The 16,176-nt window shown below is 36.7% G+C and overlaps 1 protein-coding gene across 1 annotated transcript; it reads right to left on the reverse strand.

The window, feature by feature from the left end:
- Positions 1 to 4,995: 4,995 nt before the first annotated feature.
- Positions 4,996 to 15,871, reverse strand: adm2a (adrenomedullin 2a). Its single transcript, XM_027151625.2, has 3 exons — positions 15,714 to 15,871; positions 14,876 to 15,069; positions 4,996 to 8,078 (listed from the first exon to the last, which is right to left on the reverse strand). Exons 2-3 carry the CDS (start codon positions 14,953 to 14,955, stop codon positions 7,667 to 7,669), a joined length of 492 nt encoding a protein of 163 aa, XP_027007426.1. The 5' UTR covers positions 14,956 to 15,069; positions 15,714 to 15,871; the 3' UTR covers positions 4,996 to 7,666.
- Positions 15,872 to 16,176: the final 305 nt, after the last annotated feature.

Here is a 16,176-nt window from a genome sequence, read left to right on the forward strand (position 1 = left end):
ATCGCTTTATCACAAGCCTCAACCTGAATCCTGTTTGTTTATGTGTGTATTCTGGGTGTGTTAGAATTCCTAGAACAATTTTTTCGGTTACTTTGCTATAACCAAAATTCAGGGGAAAAAACGATCAGCTCGTTCTGCTCTTACCTATTTGATATGGAAGTCTATATTTGAAAGGAAACATTACACACCTGTGACACTCATCATGCTCATTCAGTGAGATGACTAACTGCTTGAGGCACCCGGACACTGAATATGATGATCTGCTTAAGAAATGAGGTGCAATATGAAGTGAAGTGTGTACATTTTTGTTACAGAGCATGTGAAGATAACCAGGCATCTTGTTACATGGAATATTTGTTACAGTTTAGGCAAATTAACAAATGATCTTTGGATGTTCCCGAATGATGCAATTGTGGCTTGACATTGCTGCTCATCAGCTGATCATAGACATGGAGTCGGATGACTCAGGAACTTGGCCGGCTCAGTTTACAAATGTTACACCGACACGAATGCTGTTGCTTACGTTGTGTTTGAACAGCACTACTGTACACATTGCATTTGGAGCACACGTCACATAAATCCTGTTATTAAATAAAGCTGAATTAATAGGTAGGGTTTGATTAAAACCCTTAACTTATTAATCTATCCGATATTTTATCAGTTTATACAACTGGAACATTTTATTACCACCTTATTCTGACACGAAATGAGAACATTGTTGACTTTCAGTGTGAGACCTTTGTTTGTCCCTCTGTATGTACAGTATAAGCGTACACAGAATTTTAGTGGTTGAAGACAACACCTTCAGAGAGCAGAAATGGGTTTGATATCAACATTTTCAATTGAAGATAGAAATATTTGTTTGATAAAGACTGTCATTTTGCAACTTTTCTATGAATACATTGCCTCAAGTAGGATTTATTACAAAAAAATAATTTCTCTGAACATGGATACAACCAAAAAAAAATTGTGTATGAAAATCTCAGGAGATTAACAATTTCTGAAATACTCAGTGCTTAAGGTGGTGTTTGAAAACTGATCCGAAGGTCACTGGTTCGAATCCCAGGTCCACTAAGTTGCCACTGCAGGGCCCCTGAGCAAGGCCCTTAACCCTTAATTGCTCAGGTGTATAAACTGAAATAAAAATGTAAGTCACTCCAGATAAGAGTGTCTGCTAAATGCTGTAAATGTAAATGTAAATGTTTGATCTGGATGATAACTGAAGTTCTAGATACTGTATGTATCTGCCGCTGCCATATAATTGACTGATTACACACTCTTTCAATATACATCCATATCTCCAGCACCACTCATATCAAACTGTTTACATGATAGTATGGAGTCTACTGTCTTCTGTGATCTTTGCTCTTTGCACATGCTGTCTTACACATTTCAAATTGCTGTTTCACACAATTCATTACAATACCTCATATAACTGCTGCTATTATATTAAGTGCTCATTCCAGTATTTTTGCACATGTACTATATAATATACAGAATGTACACTTCTCTGTGCTGCTTTTGTATATTGTCTTTTGAGTAATGTCTTGTATTGTCTGTCTGCACTGTCTTTTGTCTCACACTCTTTACACCAGGTTGCACAGATGCACTTTATATGGCTAGGACTAACTTACGTTAAGTCCTTAGCTCTGTGTTTGGTCTATGTAGCTCCATGGTCCTGGAGAAACGTTTTCTCATTTCACTATGTACTGCGTCAGCTATATATGTTCAAAATGACAACAGAAGCTTCTTGACTTGACTTGACTTGATTAGTTGACTGTATGAATCTGCAGGTGGAAGTGTTCCTAATAAAGTGGACAGTAAGTGTATATTAGCCATTCATCAAAGATATGTCTTTCTGGATAGCGGTTTGTTTTAGTTAAGAGGACAAACTCCACAAGTAGAACATGCAGAGAAACTCTACACGGACAGTAACCTGAGCACAGGATCGCACTGAACCAGGCGCCCTGACGCCTTATATTATAGAAACACTACATGCTGCACAGCCTCCACCAGCTCAAAGCCTTCCATAATAAAAAAAAGACAACACTTAACACAAGTCAGATATAGAAAAGTAAGTAACAAAAGACCCAAAACAGAAGAGAAGCAAATATCCGGCTTTTACAGTATCTTCAGCTTAACCTATAAGGAGGACAGCCACATTTATTAAATAAATGCCCTATCATATATAAGAATCGTGCCTTGTTATGTATTTTTTATGAAGACTGAATGTGTGTCCTTGTTATTTTTTGAAACTTTTCAGTCTTAAATATGGTCTTCAATGCTGATTCAGACTGAAGGTTATTTTATAAATATTTCAGGATTTATAAAGGGGTTTTGGGGAAAGATCTTTTTTTTTTTTTTTTTAAGAACACATTAATTCTCTAAAAGAAGTCTGAATACTTTAAAGAATTGCACCAATTATACCTTTATACCTTATATACCTTTTGTACAGCATAAGTCAACCTTAGACTTTACCTCTGGAGATTTTACAACATGGGAATACCGTGCCATGAGTCACAGGCTTTATAATAGCCTTTCCTTCACATTACCCTTGCAGCACAGAGTCAAATATTATTTCTGCAAGTCCATAAGTCAGGCAGCACACCCCCTGTTCCTCATCTCTCTCATGTGTGTTTTTTTTCCATGGTGGCAGTGGAAAGTCGCGTGATCGTGTGACTCTGCTGCTAGTTACTTATTAATCCTGACTGCGAAGCTGCTGAGACGTCATCTCCCTCCCACCATATACTCACATGGATTTAACAGGTTTGCTTTCCGCCACATCGACTTGAACCGGTAACATTTTTCTAGGTTAAATGGTGAACTTCAACCTGAGGTCCAAAAATTTCACAATACCTCTTTGGTGTGATTTGATGTTCATTTGTTTGTGAAAAACAGATGTAGTTTGCAGAATGTGATTGGAGACAGATTTTAGAGGATCCTGTACACAAGGGAGAAAGATATTGAGCTTCTGTATTCTATGAGATTTAAGGTGGATTGTTCTGGTCCAAATGAGTTCGGAAAGCGTTTAGGTTTCTTCGGTTAAAATGGATTCTATTTACTTTTTTGCCATTAATCTGCAAAAAATAAACCATAATGAGGAAGCAAACATGATTTTAGAAGTTGATTTATTAAAAAATAAAAAAATGTGTAATTTAATTCACAATTCATATTAAACCAAAAAATAAGCCATAAACTTTAAAGAACTCGCGGCTGACCTTCACAATCAGATTTGATCAAGATTCAAGCCATAGGTTTGGAAAAAGAATATAAGTCTTTTTCTCTGCAGAGACAGATGGACCTGTTGGAAGGAAATAAAATATTTCAAAAATACTCCTTTAACCAGGCTTTCAGGAATAGTGGTGTTACTGTACAAGTGGTTAAGGGTTTGGCTTTTTGATCATAAGGTCAGGGTTCACGGCACTGTATGATATCTGCCCCTGTGTTCTGACCTCAACTTCCTGAGCTGGGATATGCAGTAGAAAAAAAAAAACTCATGTATTGCAATAAAAGCAAAACGTTTTTATGGAAGGGTTCATAGAAAGAAGGACACGTTTGAGTAAAAGGCATACGGTAGGCACTTACATGACTCTGAAAAATATTTTCTCTCTGATTAGACAAAGATGGACTGAAATTTTTGCACAATACATGAAAAAACAACAACAACAACAGCTGGATAACATTCCATGTAAGATTTCATTAAAACGCTGAAGCATGGTGATGGCAGCATCATGCTATTGGGGATAGGAACACTGGTCAGAATAGAAGGAAGGGTAGAGTAAATGGAGAGAAATACAGAGATACTCCACACTAGAAGATACTGGAGCAGAAAAATGATAATATCTTTTTTGATATTATTAGGATTTCTGAGTTTCTGACCTCTCTGTGCTCTACTAATCAGACCTGGTAGTGTATCAGGAGGTCAAGATTTTGACTATAGTCCACTGTATTGTGCCTTAGTTCTTCATGGGTTGTTAGTAATTCCGGTACCAGTTTATCTTTATTTGTATTTACTTCAATTCAATTCGTTAGTATAGCACTTTTAACAGTTGACATTGTCTCAAAGCAGCTTTACAGAAGCACAGAAACAGAGCATGGTTTAATTTTGATTCATATGTAAGTTTAGCGTTGTGGTACTTTTAAAAACATACTGTACAGTTATGGTCACTGTTTAACCTCTTGGCAGAGGTGTCTAGGTGTAAAATATCCCCAGGTGCAAAGAGCTACACTTTTATTTCTTTATTTTAATTCTACCTTTATTTCTAACGATGCTTGGTGAAGTTCCAATGCTGCATTTTGTGGGTTCGTTTAGACAGTGTTGTGTTATGGAGGTGGTGTCTAGTCATTTATCTGAACTTCACTAGTAAACAGTGCATTTCTGAAATGCCGATCTTCGATCTCTTCTAAGCCTCCCTTCGCATCTTCCTTACTGTGTTAAGGGAAGAGGGGTTTCTTGATGACTTGGCAATATGAGCAACTGTTTCAACTTTTTATTACAGCTGTAAGAGTTTACTTAACTATTTTTTTAATATCCATTTCCTGACTTGTGCTATCAAGCGCTTTAGTTTTAATTTAATTTTAATTTTAGTTTCAGTGGTAATGAAAGTCATGGTGAAATTCTGTGTTTGAGCTCAAAGTAAACCCTGAAGAAACAGGAATATGTTCCTTGAAACCTTGCATGTGTTTGCAAGTATATGGAATATTCTTTACCAATAAATTTGCCACACATGATAAAACGTTATCACTATTATAATTCGCTTATTTTATTTTGCGTGAGAAAAATAAAACAAAAAGAAAATGTTTGCTATTACAGAATGCTCCTATAACAGAGTGCCAATAATTCTGCTATTACTTTCTGAAGAGCTGTATATGTAGATATTTTAGTGATTTATGTATAAACTTAATATTTTTAACAGTTTGTGTACAGTAGCACAGAGAATATGAAGTGATTCACCTTCTAAAGATCACCGAATGAAACAATGACACTGTACGATATCTTACTACAGCAAAATGCTTTATTTCACACAAAATGTAGAACATTATAAAGTAAAAAACACTGTAACTAAACGAAGGCCTTTTCTTCATGGACGTTCTCATTTTCTTATGTGAAGATAAATAACGCTTTCACATACAAATGCATAAATACATGACTTAAATAGTAGAACTAATAATAATAATAATAATAATCACAAAGTGTACATATACATGAGAGTGACGTTTCACCAAGTTCACACATACTTAACACAGAGAATGTACTTAACACATATCAAGTTTCATAATTTAGTTACATCACCAAGGTTCAAGTTAAGACATGAAAACAGATTCCTGCTATAAAGTGCTTCGTGTTTTATTTTATTTTATTTTTGGATAAAATACCAAGTGACCTCATCATAATACATAGAAACAGTTTCGAGTTCAGAGTGCGATCGTGGCCTGAACCTAACACGGATAATCTCCCTCAAATGTCCTGCAGATTCAAGGCAAAGGTCCTCAAAATACGCTGCTATGATAGGCACGCTGTTTTTACACAAACTCAGACGCGCACAGGGAATGATCGACGTCAGGCAGTGACGCGGATGTTATGCCCAAACCTCCATATCACGGCATCTTACACCTAGTTGTCTACATTAAATAAATAAACACAACATACATAGATAAAAGTAAAACAAACAAACAAAAAAAAACAGATTTGAGCTGATTGAAGAACATTCTCACAGATTTGGCTCTTTAAAAAAAAAGAGAGTTATAGATTCACCAGGTTCTCAGAATTTTTGAAAGCATTTTAATGATCAGTGATAACGAGACAGAAGTAAGATTGATTACAGCAGAGCGAGCAGTGTTTGGGTTCAGAGAGCCTTAAAACACACATTCAAGATTACACAAAGCCCCTAAAATTATCATACAGCCCTTCCACTTAAAATATATACTTAAATATGTATTACAGGCAGTTCGGTGATTTAAAAAAAAATCCAATAAATTACAGTGTGATGCAAATCAAGAAATTTAAATAAATGTCAAGTATCATCAGGTTTTAAGTAGATCGCTGGCTTTTTGGAATGATCGTAGGACGAAGATAAAATTCGCTGTAAAAATCATTTACGGTTCAAACTTAACATTTGAACCTTAAATGATTTTTACAGCGAATTTTATCTTCGTCCTACACAATGTAAACACGTGATTCTAAACGTCTGATGTATAAGTTAATAAGCCGACCGGACAGAAGAGGAATACTTAATGAGTAAGTAGTGATAAGTTTTAACATTGCACAAACATGGTCCATTTGAATTGAATTCGTTAGTAGGATTTTTTATTTGGCTTTTGAGATTTACTTTAGTTATTTTAAACAGGAATTTAAACAATAGGCCAATTTAGGCCAGGTCTATTTATTTCTGAAAGGCGCAGACGGTTATTTTGGGCTACGAACGCTACGGCTACGGGTTGAGACACAATCGTTATGCGAGAAAATATTTAAAATACGTATAACGAGTGTTTCTGGAGCATTTGTGCACTGCAGATCTTGTGCACTTTTGCCTCAAAAATTTGTGTCTTGTAATTAGTGTAATAATAAAAATGCGAGTTTTCTTTGTTTTAAGATATCTGGCTGGCTGTGCATGGGACTCAGATACCACTTTTTATTATGTTTCAGCCTTTATAATCATTGCATTCAACGAGCAATTAAATCCAAGAATTATGTAATGTTTTACTTTGTAAATTTCGAATGACATCACTGAGGGTTAGTTTGATTTGTGTCTGTCCAAATGTTTGTGTTTTAATCACCTACTAGGAAATGTTTGGGATAAAGCCATTGTTTGTTTATGATGCTAAGCCCAGCAGGTTTCTAGTAGGAAAGAACCAAAGGGATTATAACCTGCTCATTAAATAGCGCTAATTATCGTCACTTCACAATTCAAGAATGTGTTTGTTAGCTAATATCAATCCAAGAATAATAAAAAGCTGTGATAATCCACTTCAACGATTCCTTGTGTGTTAGGCAAAAATAATATCTTAGTGACCAAACCCAACTGCCCATGATTTACGCAAGAAAATGGAATCAAGACGAGGTGGAATTATCAAATAAAATTTAGTTTCTGAGGTTGTAAAGAGCAAGAAAGGGTGTGAGGTTCTTGACATGGTGGGCTGATGGTCTTCAAGATCTCTTCTACTCACTACTCTCACGTTGCAATGGGAAAACTGGTTGCTTTTAGGATTTCAAGAAGAGCTAAAAGTTCAGCACCACGTTAAATTGACAAAAAATCCCATCACGCAAGTCCATATCTGATGTTAACCACCTTAAGTGAAATCCTCGTGTTTGTAGATAAGATGTCGGGTCACATCATGGACAAAATCCAAAGATCCAGCAATTTTTTTATGCAGAAGAGATTAAAGGGATTACTATGTCATGATATCTCTAAAGAACCCAGGAAATTGAGGCCAATATCAAGGAAATGTTCTTGTGTTTTTGACAAGAAGGGAGAGAAAAGGTTTTAGCCATCAATATCAGTAACATCAGGTCCTTTCTTCTGAAAAGTAAAAGGCACTCGTGAAAGAGCAAAGCACATGTGGGAAGAATAGGGAGAAAAAATTCAGACTAATCTAAGACTATTGTCAAAAATAGAGACTGTAGGTTTAGTTAGGGCTTCAGTTTGGACCGTAGCCTCTTTGGAGATCATCCATAACTATGTGGGCTGTGTGGGTTTATAGGAGCTGAGTCTTCACGTCCGGCTTGGCCTACCAGCTCGTAGAGGCGCTGGCTAAGTTTCTGTATCTGGCATGTGCCCAGGACGCACCCGACACGCATCAGCTGGCCGTGTTGGTGATGATGACCCCGAGTGTGGATACTGCGGCGACCTCTGGGGTTTCTTTGGTTTGACTCAACAAAATTGCCAGTAGGGTTGAGAGCACTCTTCGACTCCTGAGACGACGGAAGTGGGTTTTTATAGAGTAGGGCTCTCCATAAAGAGGTTCTGTCCAAAGATCCAGCTGGAGCCAGAAGAATGGGATCATCAGAGGATGGATCAGTGTCTGGGAAGACAGCTCTTCCGTCTCTCTGCTGACGTAAGATTGCCTTGAAATCCAACCTGCAGAGCAGAGAAACAGGAAAGTATTGAATTTCCTGACAGACATGATAAGAAGGATTGTTTTAGAATTATTGTCATTGTTCCTAGAAGGAAACAGAAACAGGAAACAGTAGTAATATTTAGAAAACTCATGGATCACTGCATAGTGTAAATTTGGAAAGTGTCTGTAAATATTAATCTCCTGATAATGTCCATCATTACACACTATAATAGCTACCAAGTGTAAAGAACCAACTCTAAAAATAACTTGTGTACTTAGGAGTGCTAGGGCTCTCCTGGACAGATCAGTCAACAGTTACATTTATACCACCATCTGCTTACATCCATTACTGATTATTTGCTCAGGTTCTACATTAGATTTAAGCCTTAGCTACCTGAAAATGACCATTAAATCCTCCTTGTCAAACATTACCAAAAAGTTGTCTGGAGGTTATGCAAGGTAATTCACATAAAAATGACCAGTTGCCCAAATCAATCGATTTCACTTCGAAAATGATGCCAAATATAATTAAAAAGTGTTGATTTGATTCATGTCCTTAGTGTTATTGTTTACAAAGATAATAATCAGTTTAAAAAGCATTACGCACAAGACATGGACATCTTGAGAACCAGATCTTATAGGCTTTATACGATTACGGAGCTCATGTGGCTGTGCTTAGTTCCACTTTCAGCTTGATCCAAAGAGTCTCTGGGCTTCATCCAAGAAGCTTAAAATCTAATCCCCTCATCAACTTCGTCCTTCTTTGTCCCTTCACCTGAAGGACCATTAACACTCATCAATTTTTGCTAATCTCTATAAGTCTTCCATGAGACCACCATGGACTGCAGAAGAGAGGGAAAAATTCTCCCCCTAATGATGAGGAATTGTGGTAAGATTTCTGGAGAAAGAACATCCATTATTGTATTAATGAGCTTTGCTGGTCATGGACTAGAACTTGGCAACCATTTCTGGTTGGCATCCAGAAGCCCTCAAGAAAAACATGGTATATAATTACACCGATTGTTTTAGTCTGTTGAGAAAACATGATGAACAAATGAGAACTGCTTTGCTTACCAACTTGGCCTGTTCAGATTTGTTGGAATAACTTGGAGTAATGACAATTATAACACAGCTTCAGGCTTTTAATTAGCATTTTTTTTGCTTCTTTTTTACAGTAATCTGAGTTACAAGTTGTGTGAGCTCAAGTTATGGTAGGTTTCTGCTTTATGCATGTATTCAGTGAAGAACATTAGTGACTTTTTACCATCTTCCACATATAAAATTTGTAACAGCATATATTAGGCTTATGAACACGATTGGACACGCCCCCTTTTTATTGTTGCCAGAAGGTACTTAACTTACGTCCAGCCAGATGCTGGCAAGTTGCCCTGGAATATCTGTGCTGTCAAGTGGGCACAATGACTCATGAAAATAACTAACCCAAGTGGGAAAAGAAAGTGTGTCTAGCCAGTAATTAATCTCTGAGAATTTTCTTTCAAAGAGGGACCTTTTATATCCACTTTAGCAATGATCTATATCACATGGAGCAACTAGGTATGGTCATGAATGAACATATTGCATCTATGAGTTAAGATGATGGAGATTGAGGAAACTTGTGGGCAATTACTATGGCTAGCTTTACGCCACTGGTTTCTGGACTGCAGAAACCAATAAACTATGCTGCACAAACAAAAACTCTTCTTGGAACTATAGCCAAGAAACTAAAACCTGCCCCAAACTTTGCTTGGTTTACTGAAAAAGGTAACATAGTTCCTGTTCAATTTGTGTATATGACAAATAAATTTGGAACATGATACCCAAAAACTGCATATGGGAATTTTACCGGAAATCAACCTGAATCCAATCCAAAACAGCTGGGGTTATAATTCAAAGTCTATACTTTTTACCCTGGTACTGTATATAAGAAAACAAGCACTTAATACAGTAGTTTTCTTTGTATGCAACCGTACAACTTCTATACATCTATAGGAAAAATAAAGTTACTGAAAGTATGGACTAACAAAGGTGACTCTTTTTCTATACTGCTGGGTGAAAAATCTTATTTCCTGGCAAGGTCATGGAGTGTGATTCATTTTGGGATTTTTGCACCTCACTGGAAGCATTCAATAACCTGGGATAGACTTGGACACCCAGTAGAGTGGCTGAAAAAAGTAAACGGAAACATGAACTTTTGCCACATTCATAATTTTCCCTTCCTGCAGCTTAAGATTCATAATCAAGGGGCCTAAATGTTTTACCTGAAGAAGCAAGCATTAGGAGAGCCAGGTTAATCCGTCTAAATATAGCAAGCCACTGACTTCCCGTAGTACAGTGTCCTTATTGTTTGAATGAAGGCAGAAATAAATTGGAGAAAGGTGAATTGTTGCAAACTGAGACATAGGATTGAGGAACTTTGAGGGATTATAGTGTCAGACTTAGTGATATAGGAGTTTTTTGTGATAAAATCAAACATTCCTCAATTTTTCTGATGGTACATTCCATTTTGGGTTGTTGTTTGAATTTAATAATTTGTTGGTATTTTTGTAAAATAGAGGTGCATTTTTTATTTAGGAACCATGTGGGTAAAAAACGCTTGCATTCTCAAACGCAACTGTTCAAGTTATAGCAAATAATGGTGTATAAAAGTTTCTTATCATCTCAAAGGGTTATAAAAGTGAACAAATGTTGGCTGAGAATCAATTTCCAATCATGACATCGACATAAAGATACATAGAGAAGATTTAACATGACAATACAAAGAATTATGAATGTACAGTATGCTCTTTAAGACCAACAAATCTACTGTAGGCTGAAATGAAAGGATTGAATTAATAAGAGTTGAGACCCTCTTGCTATCTCTGTGTTTCTGGGCTAAATGGAAAACTGTCCTACGGGAGAGAGAGCGGAGATTGTGGCATGTAAATCTTAGCTGCTAATCCACAGTGGAATTCTGCTTGACTACAGAATATTTCATCCGCATGCTCGTCTGGGCCCAAAAGTTGCTAACAGGAAAATGTTCAGACACTAGACTAAACAGCTTACAGACAGCTTTAGACTGTATAACGTTAGCTATGGCCTGTTTTCAGTTCAATCTTTACACGCTAGCAATAGCCTGAGTGTGTAGATTAGCAACATTCACACTATCTAATCCTTCTAAGCAAACACTGAGAAAACATTCCAGTGTATGATGTTCTGCCACAATATAAACAATACACTTGACCTCTTAGATAATGATTTTTTAGTCCTTTTGACATTTGTACATATACCACATGAATTTAAAACTCTTTTACCTCAACATAGCACTAATACATGCTAGTTATATGTGGTTTATCCAAACAACGATGGTATTGTGTCAATCACAGCAACAACCAGGTCAGTGTCCTGAATCCTGAATTACAGTGGATGAGCTTCAGACATGGGACAGTGGCATTACCACAAACAGAGCTATATTTGCTTCTGTAAATGAGACTCCTCTAAATTGCTTCTAAATTTCACTTCCATTTTACTTCCAGCTTGCGTGGACAATATTGCCAAACAAAACCGCAAGATGCCAATTAAGGCAAACATTTCCAGATGGTATACTTTTTGCAAAGACATGTTCTGAGATAATGTCCCTTCTTCAGAAACAATGACAAGAAGAATATGTAAAAAAAAAAAAAAAAAATTTTATTCATTGTTTCCAAATTAATAAAATGATATTACTTGTCATACTGTTTAAAATTATTATTATTATTATTATTATTATCATTATCAAATCTTGGCTGATTTCAGACTGACTGTATGATAACATGTTCTTCATACCAGATCATATGATGAAGATCCTTAGATAGATCTGTGATTAAAGAAAATTATATGGTAGCTACCATATTTGTATCTATGCAGCCATTTTATGGCGTCCACCTATTGGTGGCTTTCAGGCAAACATCATAGCAGTTTACACACTCTGGGATTTAAAAAAATAAATGAATAACCAGAGACTACCAGAGTTTGCCTTCACAATTGTACTGATTAAGAGCAGGTTGCAATTTTAAAAACCTAAAACTGCTGATCTCAACGAATGACTTAAGAAGTCTTTTATGATGTTCCTCGATTGATTCTCGATTTGTATAATAAAAAAGTGAGAAATAAAAAAAGCTACAGTTTCACTCTTATTTCAAGCATTAAAAACCAAGAAGAAGAGAGAAACAGCTGGCCACTGGAAAATATCTCAAACACGTCAGACAGAGGAGAATTCTAGGAAGTGGCTTTGCCCAAATCACTTTCACCACATGAACAGAACATTCAGTCTGTCATTAGCTGTACATGTTGTTTGCTAAATCAGCTCACTGAAGCACATAGTTTTAAATCGGAGTATTCCTCCTTCAGTCCATCATGGGAACACAGATGTTAAGCTTCAGCACGTTGTTGTGCTTCACTTTCCACCTGTTTCAAGTAAACACTACATCTCTTGCTGACCTTTATCTGGATGAATGGCATAATTTTTTTTTATTAAAAAAAATATATATATTATATTCACTCAATAAATAATCCAATATCTTGAAGCCCACATAGATGCTGTGTTCTTGTGTCTCTCTTGTAAATCAGACCATTTGACCCTAAAGTCTTTAAGATCACTAAAACATCCCAAAAGCCTCTGGTGTAAAGTGCTTCTTACATATAACACACTATATATGCTCACTCCCAGTGGAAAGAAAAAGGAGCTGAATCATTCTCCATCCATGCCAACTCATAACTATTCCAGAAGCATGTAATTTACTTAAGTTTGCCCTTAAAAAGCAGCAAGTTGGTCCAGGCACATGTCTAAAATATCCCTCAGCCAGAAGAGGGCACACTGACACTGCACAATCCTTGCCAATTTATTCTGAAAGATGCTTAAAAGCTTGAGACTTAAACACCATTACCCATATTTGATCCAAAGTCACTTCCATAAAAACAAACCCTATTTTATTTTTTATTGACCTCCTAGGTGGAAAACATTACTCAATTTGGTGCAAAGGTTTGTACCCCTTGTGATCTCTGAGCTTGAACTAAATTAAAATCTACTGCTACAGGGGAATAGTTTAAAAAGAAAGGAGCCAAAGATTTGATTTGAAGAAGAAAGCTGTTATAGTTTAAACAGATATCATGAAGAATTAGTAAATAACTGCCAAGCAGTTGGGGAGAGATATAACAGATACACTTTTAGAAAAAATAGTACTAAACCGTACATCTGAGTGGCTTTAATGTTTAGCTTTCAACTGGAAATGTTGGTATAAAGTACCTTTCAAATGACTTAAATGTGCTGTAATTTGTTTTTGTTGGGGTTTTTTTTTTATAAATCTTATAGGTAAAAGATGTATACTAAAGGTGAAAAAGGAGTACACTTAAGAATAACATGGGAAGATACAGTAAAAATTAAAGAGGCGTTATTATAACTAAGAGAAATCTGACCTTATAGATCCAGAAGAGATGGAAGTCTGTTGTAAAGGCAAAGAATAGAGAATCTTAAGGATGCGTAGGCTACTGTACTTGGATTTTTTTATCATATACATTTTTGCGCATTAAGAACATAGTAGCATGGCTCCTGCAGATTTTCCTTGTTCCTTCCGCACAATAGCATAATGCATGATTTCAGGTGAGAAAATGAGACAACTGACAAAACCAGTCCAGAGCAGATGAGAAAAAAGCCCACACTGATGATATTATTAACAGCCCAGAGATATTTGGAACATTCTCTCAAATCAACCATTGTTTAACCTTGACTTTTCCAGTTGACGCAAGTGATTATCAGCACGTAGTGTTTATTAAGCTCTTTCTCTATCTTAAACTTAACTTGAAACAATACACACCTACATCACCAGAGCAGCAGGATTCATTTACTACAGCTGATCATTGATAATCTTTCAGTGTGATAAAGAAGAAGAAAAAGAAGAAAGAAAAGGAGGAGGAGGAGGACAGCCTAATAATATGTAATAATACCTAAAGATGGCTAGTTGCTCCAGTCTTTAATGTTTACTTAACTAATAAATACCAGGATACGACACTCCCAAGAAAAGTCTGTTAAGCTTTACCATCCTTGTCAAAGGGGTCCAGCTCTCAAGCTGGTTACATTTGTACCTTTATTACGCATCTTTTACCTAAAAAGAAGCATACTATGGGTACTTAGGAAAATCCTGGACGTGTGCACAAATAATTGTTATTGCGCCATTATGAAATACCCCTTTTTTTGGAACGTCTATATAGGCAGTAAGTCAATTAGGGGCTCTTGGCGCAAGAAGTGCGCGCGTTTCCGGCGGCACGTCTGCTTCTCCGTCTGACCTTGTTCATTCAGGCTCTATCTGCTCTCTCTATTTCTCACTCTCTCTCTCTCTCTCACACACACACACACACACACACACACACACACACACACACACACACACACACACACACACACACACACACACACACACACTACAACGGAGCCGCTAGCATTGAAACGCCGCTGTTTAGTTGGATTTTTCCCAACAAGTTTGGACACGTTGCGCGCGCGACAAAAAAAAAGTTCAAAATTAACCTAATCAAACAGATAGTGGTTTATCTTTTTCCAGCTTTATCATACTGTCCACAAAGAGTAAACAGCAATAAAATTTAATGTATTTTTGCATTTAAAAAATATATATATATTTATATTTATTAACATAAATGTAGCACAAAATAGAATTCATATACTAAGTTCCTTTGGATAATGCACAAATATTTTAGGGATGAATCCATGCTCTGGTGTTATGGTCTTCCCCAGTTTTTTCTTAATTAATACACACTGGATGTATGATAAGGAGCGAGCTTATGTTCCTACCTGTTCCCCACCGGGAGCGCGTCAAGTTGGAGGCACAGGAGGCTGATGCAATACAGAATGAGTGGGAGAAGTGAGCGCATCGTGTCGTGGACGAAGCTCTTTCACACCCCCTGGGAAACGTATCACCACCTGGACAACACTGGAAGGGACTAAAATAAAGATCCGGCCTGAAATGGCTTTGCTTTTTGCAAGCTCTGTCAGAGAGAGAGAGAGAGAGAGAGAGAGAGAGAGAGAGAGAGAGAGAGAGAGAGAGAGAGAGAGAGAGAGAGAGAGAGAGAGAAGGAGAAAAAAAGAAAAAAAACTTACTGTGCTTTTCCATTCAAAACTTTAATCGGTTCTAAATGGTATACCATCAAATGCATAGTGCATGTTACAGCATAAACATGCATCTAATCTAATCTAATCTAATCTAAACATGTAGAGGACACTTTTTGATTACAGAAAAGAGACACACACACACACACAGACACATACACACACACACAGAGACACACACAGTGACACACAATCAGAGAGACAGACACACACACAGGCACACACTCAGAGAGCCACACACTTACACACACACACACACACACACACACACACACACACACACACACACACACACACACACACACACACAATGAATTCACTTTTGCACCTTAATTAATTTTTGCAAAGCTCAGCTCAACTCAAAAAACAACAGTTTCATATTTTCAGTAAATAAAGCAGATTAAAACTTTCTCCTATATTTATATAATATATAATCTTTGTCATATATACATTCAAAGAAAAATAACTCTAAATAAATTTTTGTATAAAAACACTATAATTGTATCATGTTAAAATGACTTACTTTTATGTTAGAGAAGCTTGTGTAATTGCTCCAAATGATGTCTTGTCTTTATTCCCACGCGCGACTGAAGCCTGAACTCTTCTGTAGTGGAGCTGACATCGGTGCGTTTAAATAGCGAGTGGGCGTGGCTTAGATTGGGAGCGCGTTCAGGTTTATTTCTGCGCCTTGATCAAGTAGAGTGTGAAGAGCAGAGGGATGAAGAGACTGATGCATCTGACACATTAAACATCTATGTTTAATCATCTGTGCTTAGGTTAAGTGCTGTAGAGAGTAAGCCAAAGAAATGTGGGTGGGGTGTGGGGGGGGAGCTGTACCTTTCCTTGTGGGTTTGTTAACTCAATCTTAAAATAGTGGTCCATAAGGTCCAAGTATATTATATTATGTATATAACTTAAATGCACACACACACACACACACACACACACACACACACACACACACACACACACAATATGTAAGATGG

The sequence above is a fragment of the Tachysurus fulvidraco genome, chromosome 19, assembly GCF_022655615.1.
Source record: "Tachysurus fulvidraco isolate hzauxx_2018 chromosome 19, HZAU_PFXX_2.0, whole genome shotgun sequence".
In the NCBI taxonomy this organism is placed as follows: domain Eukaryota; kingdom Metazoa; phylum Chordata; class Actinopteri; order Siluriformes; family Bagridae; genus Tachysurus; species Tachysurus fulvidraco.

Bases quoted from the DNA above. Each gene is read 5' to 3' on its own strand.
- adm2a (XM_027151625.2), bottom strand. From the start codon at position 14,955: ATGCGCTCACTTCTCCCACTCATTCTGTATTGCATCAGCCTCCTGTGC. The intron at 8,079-14,875 runs GTAGGAACATAA...TCTGCTCTGCAG, and splicing joins GCGCTCCCGGTGGGGAACAG to GTTGGATTTCAAGGCAATCT.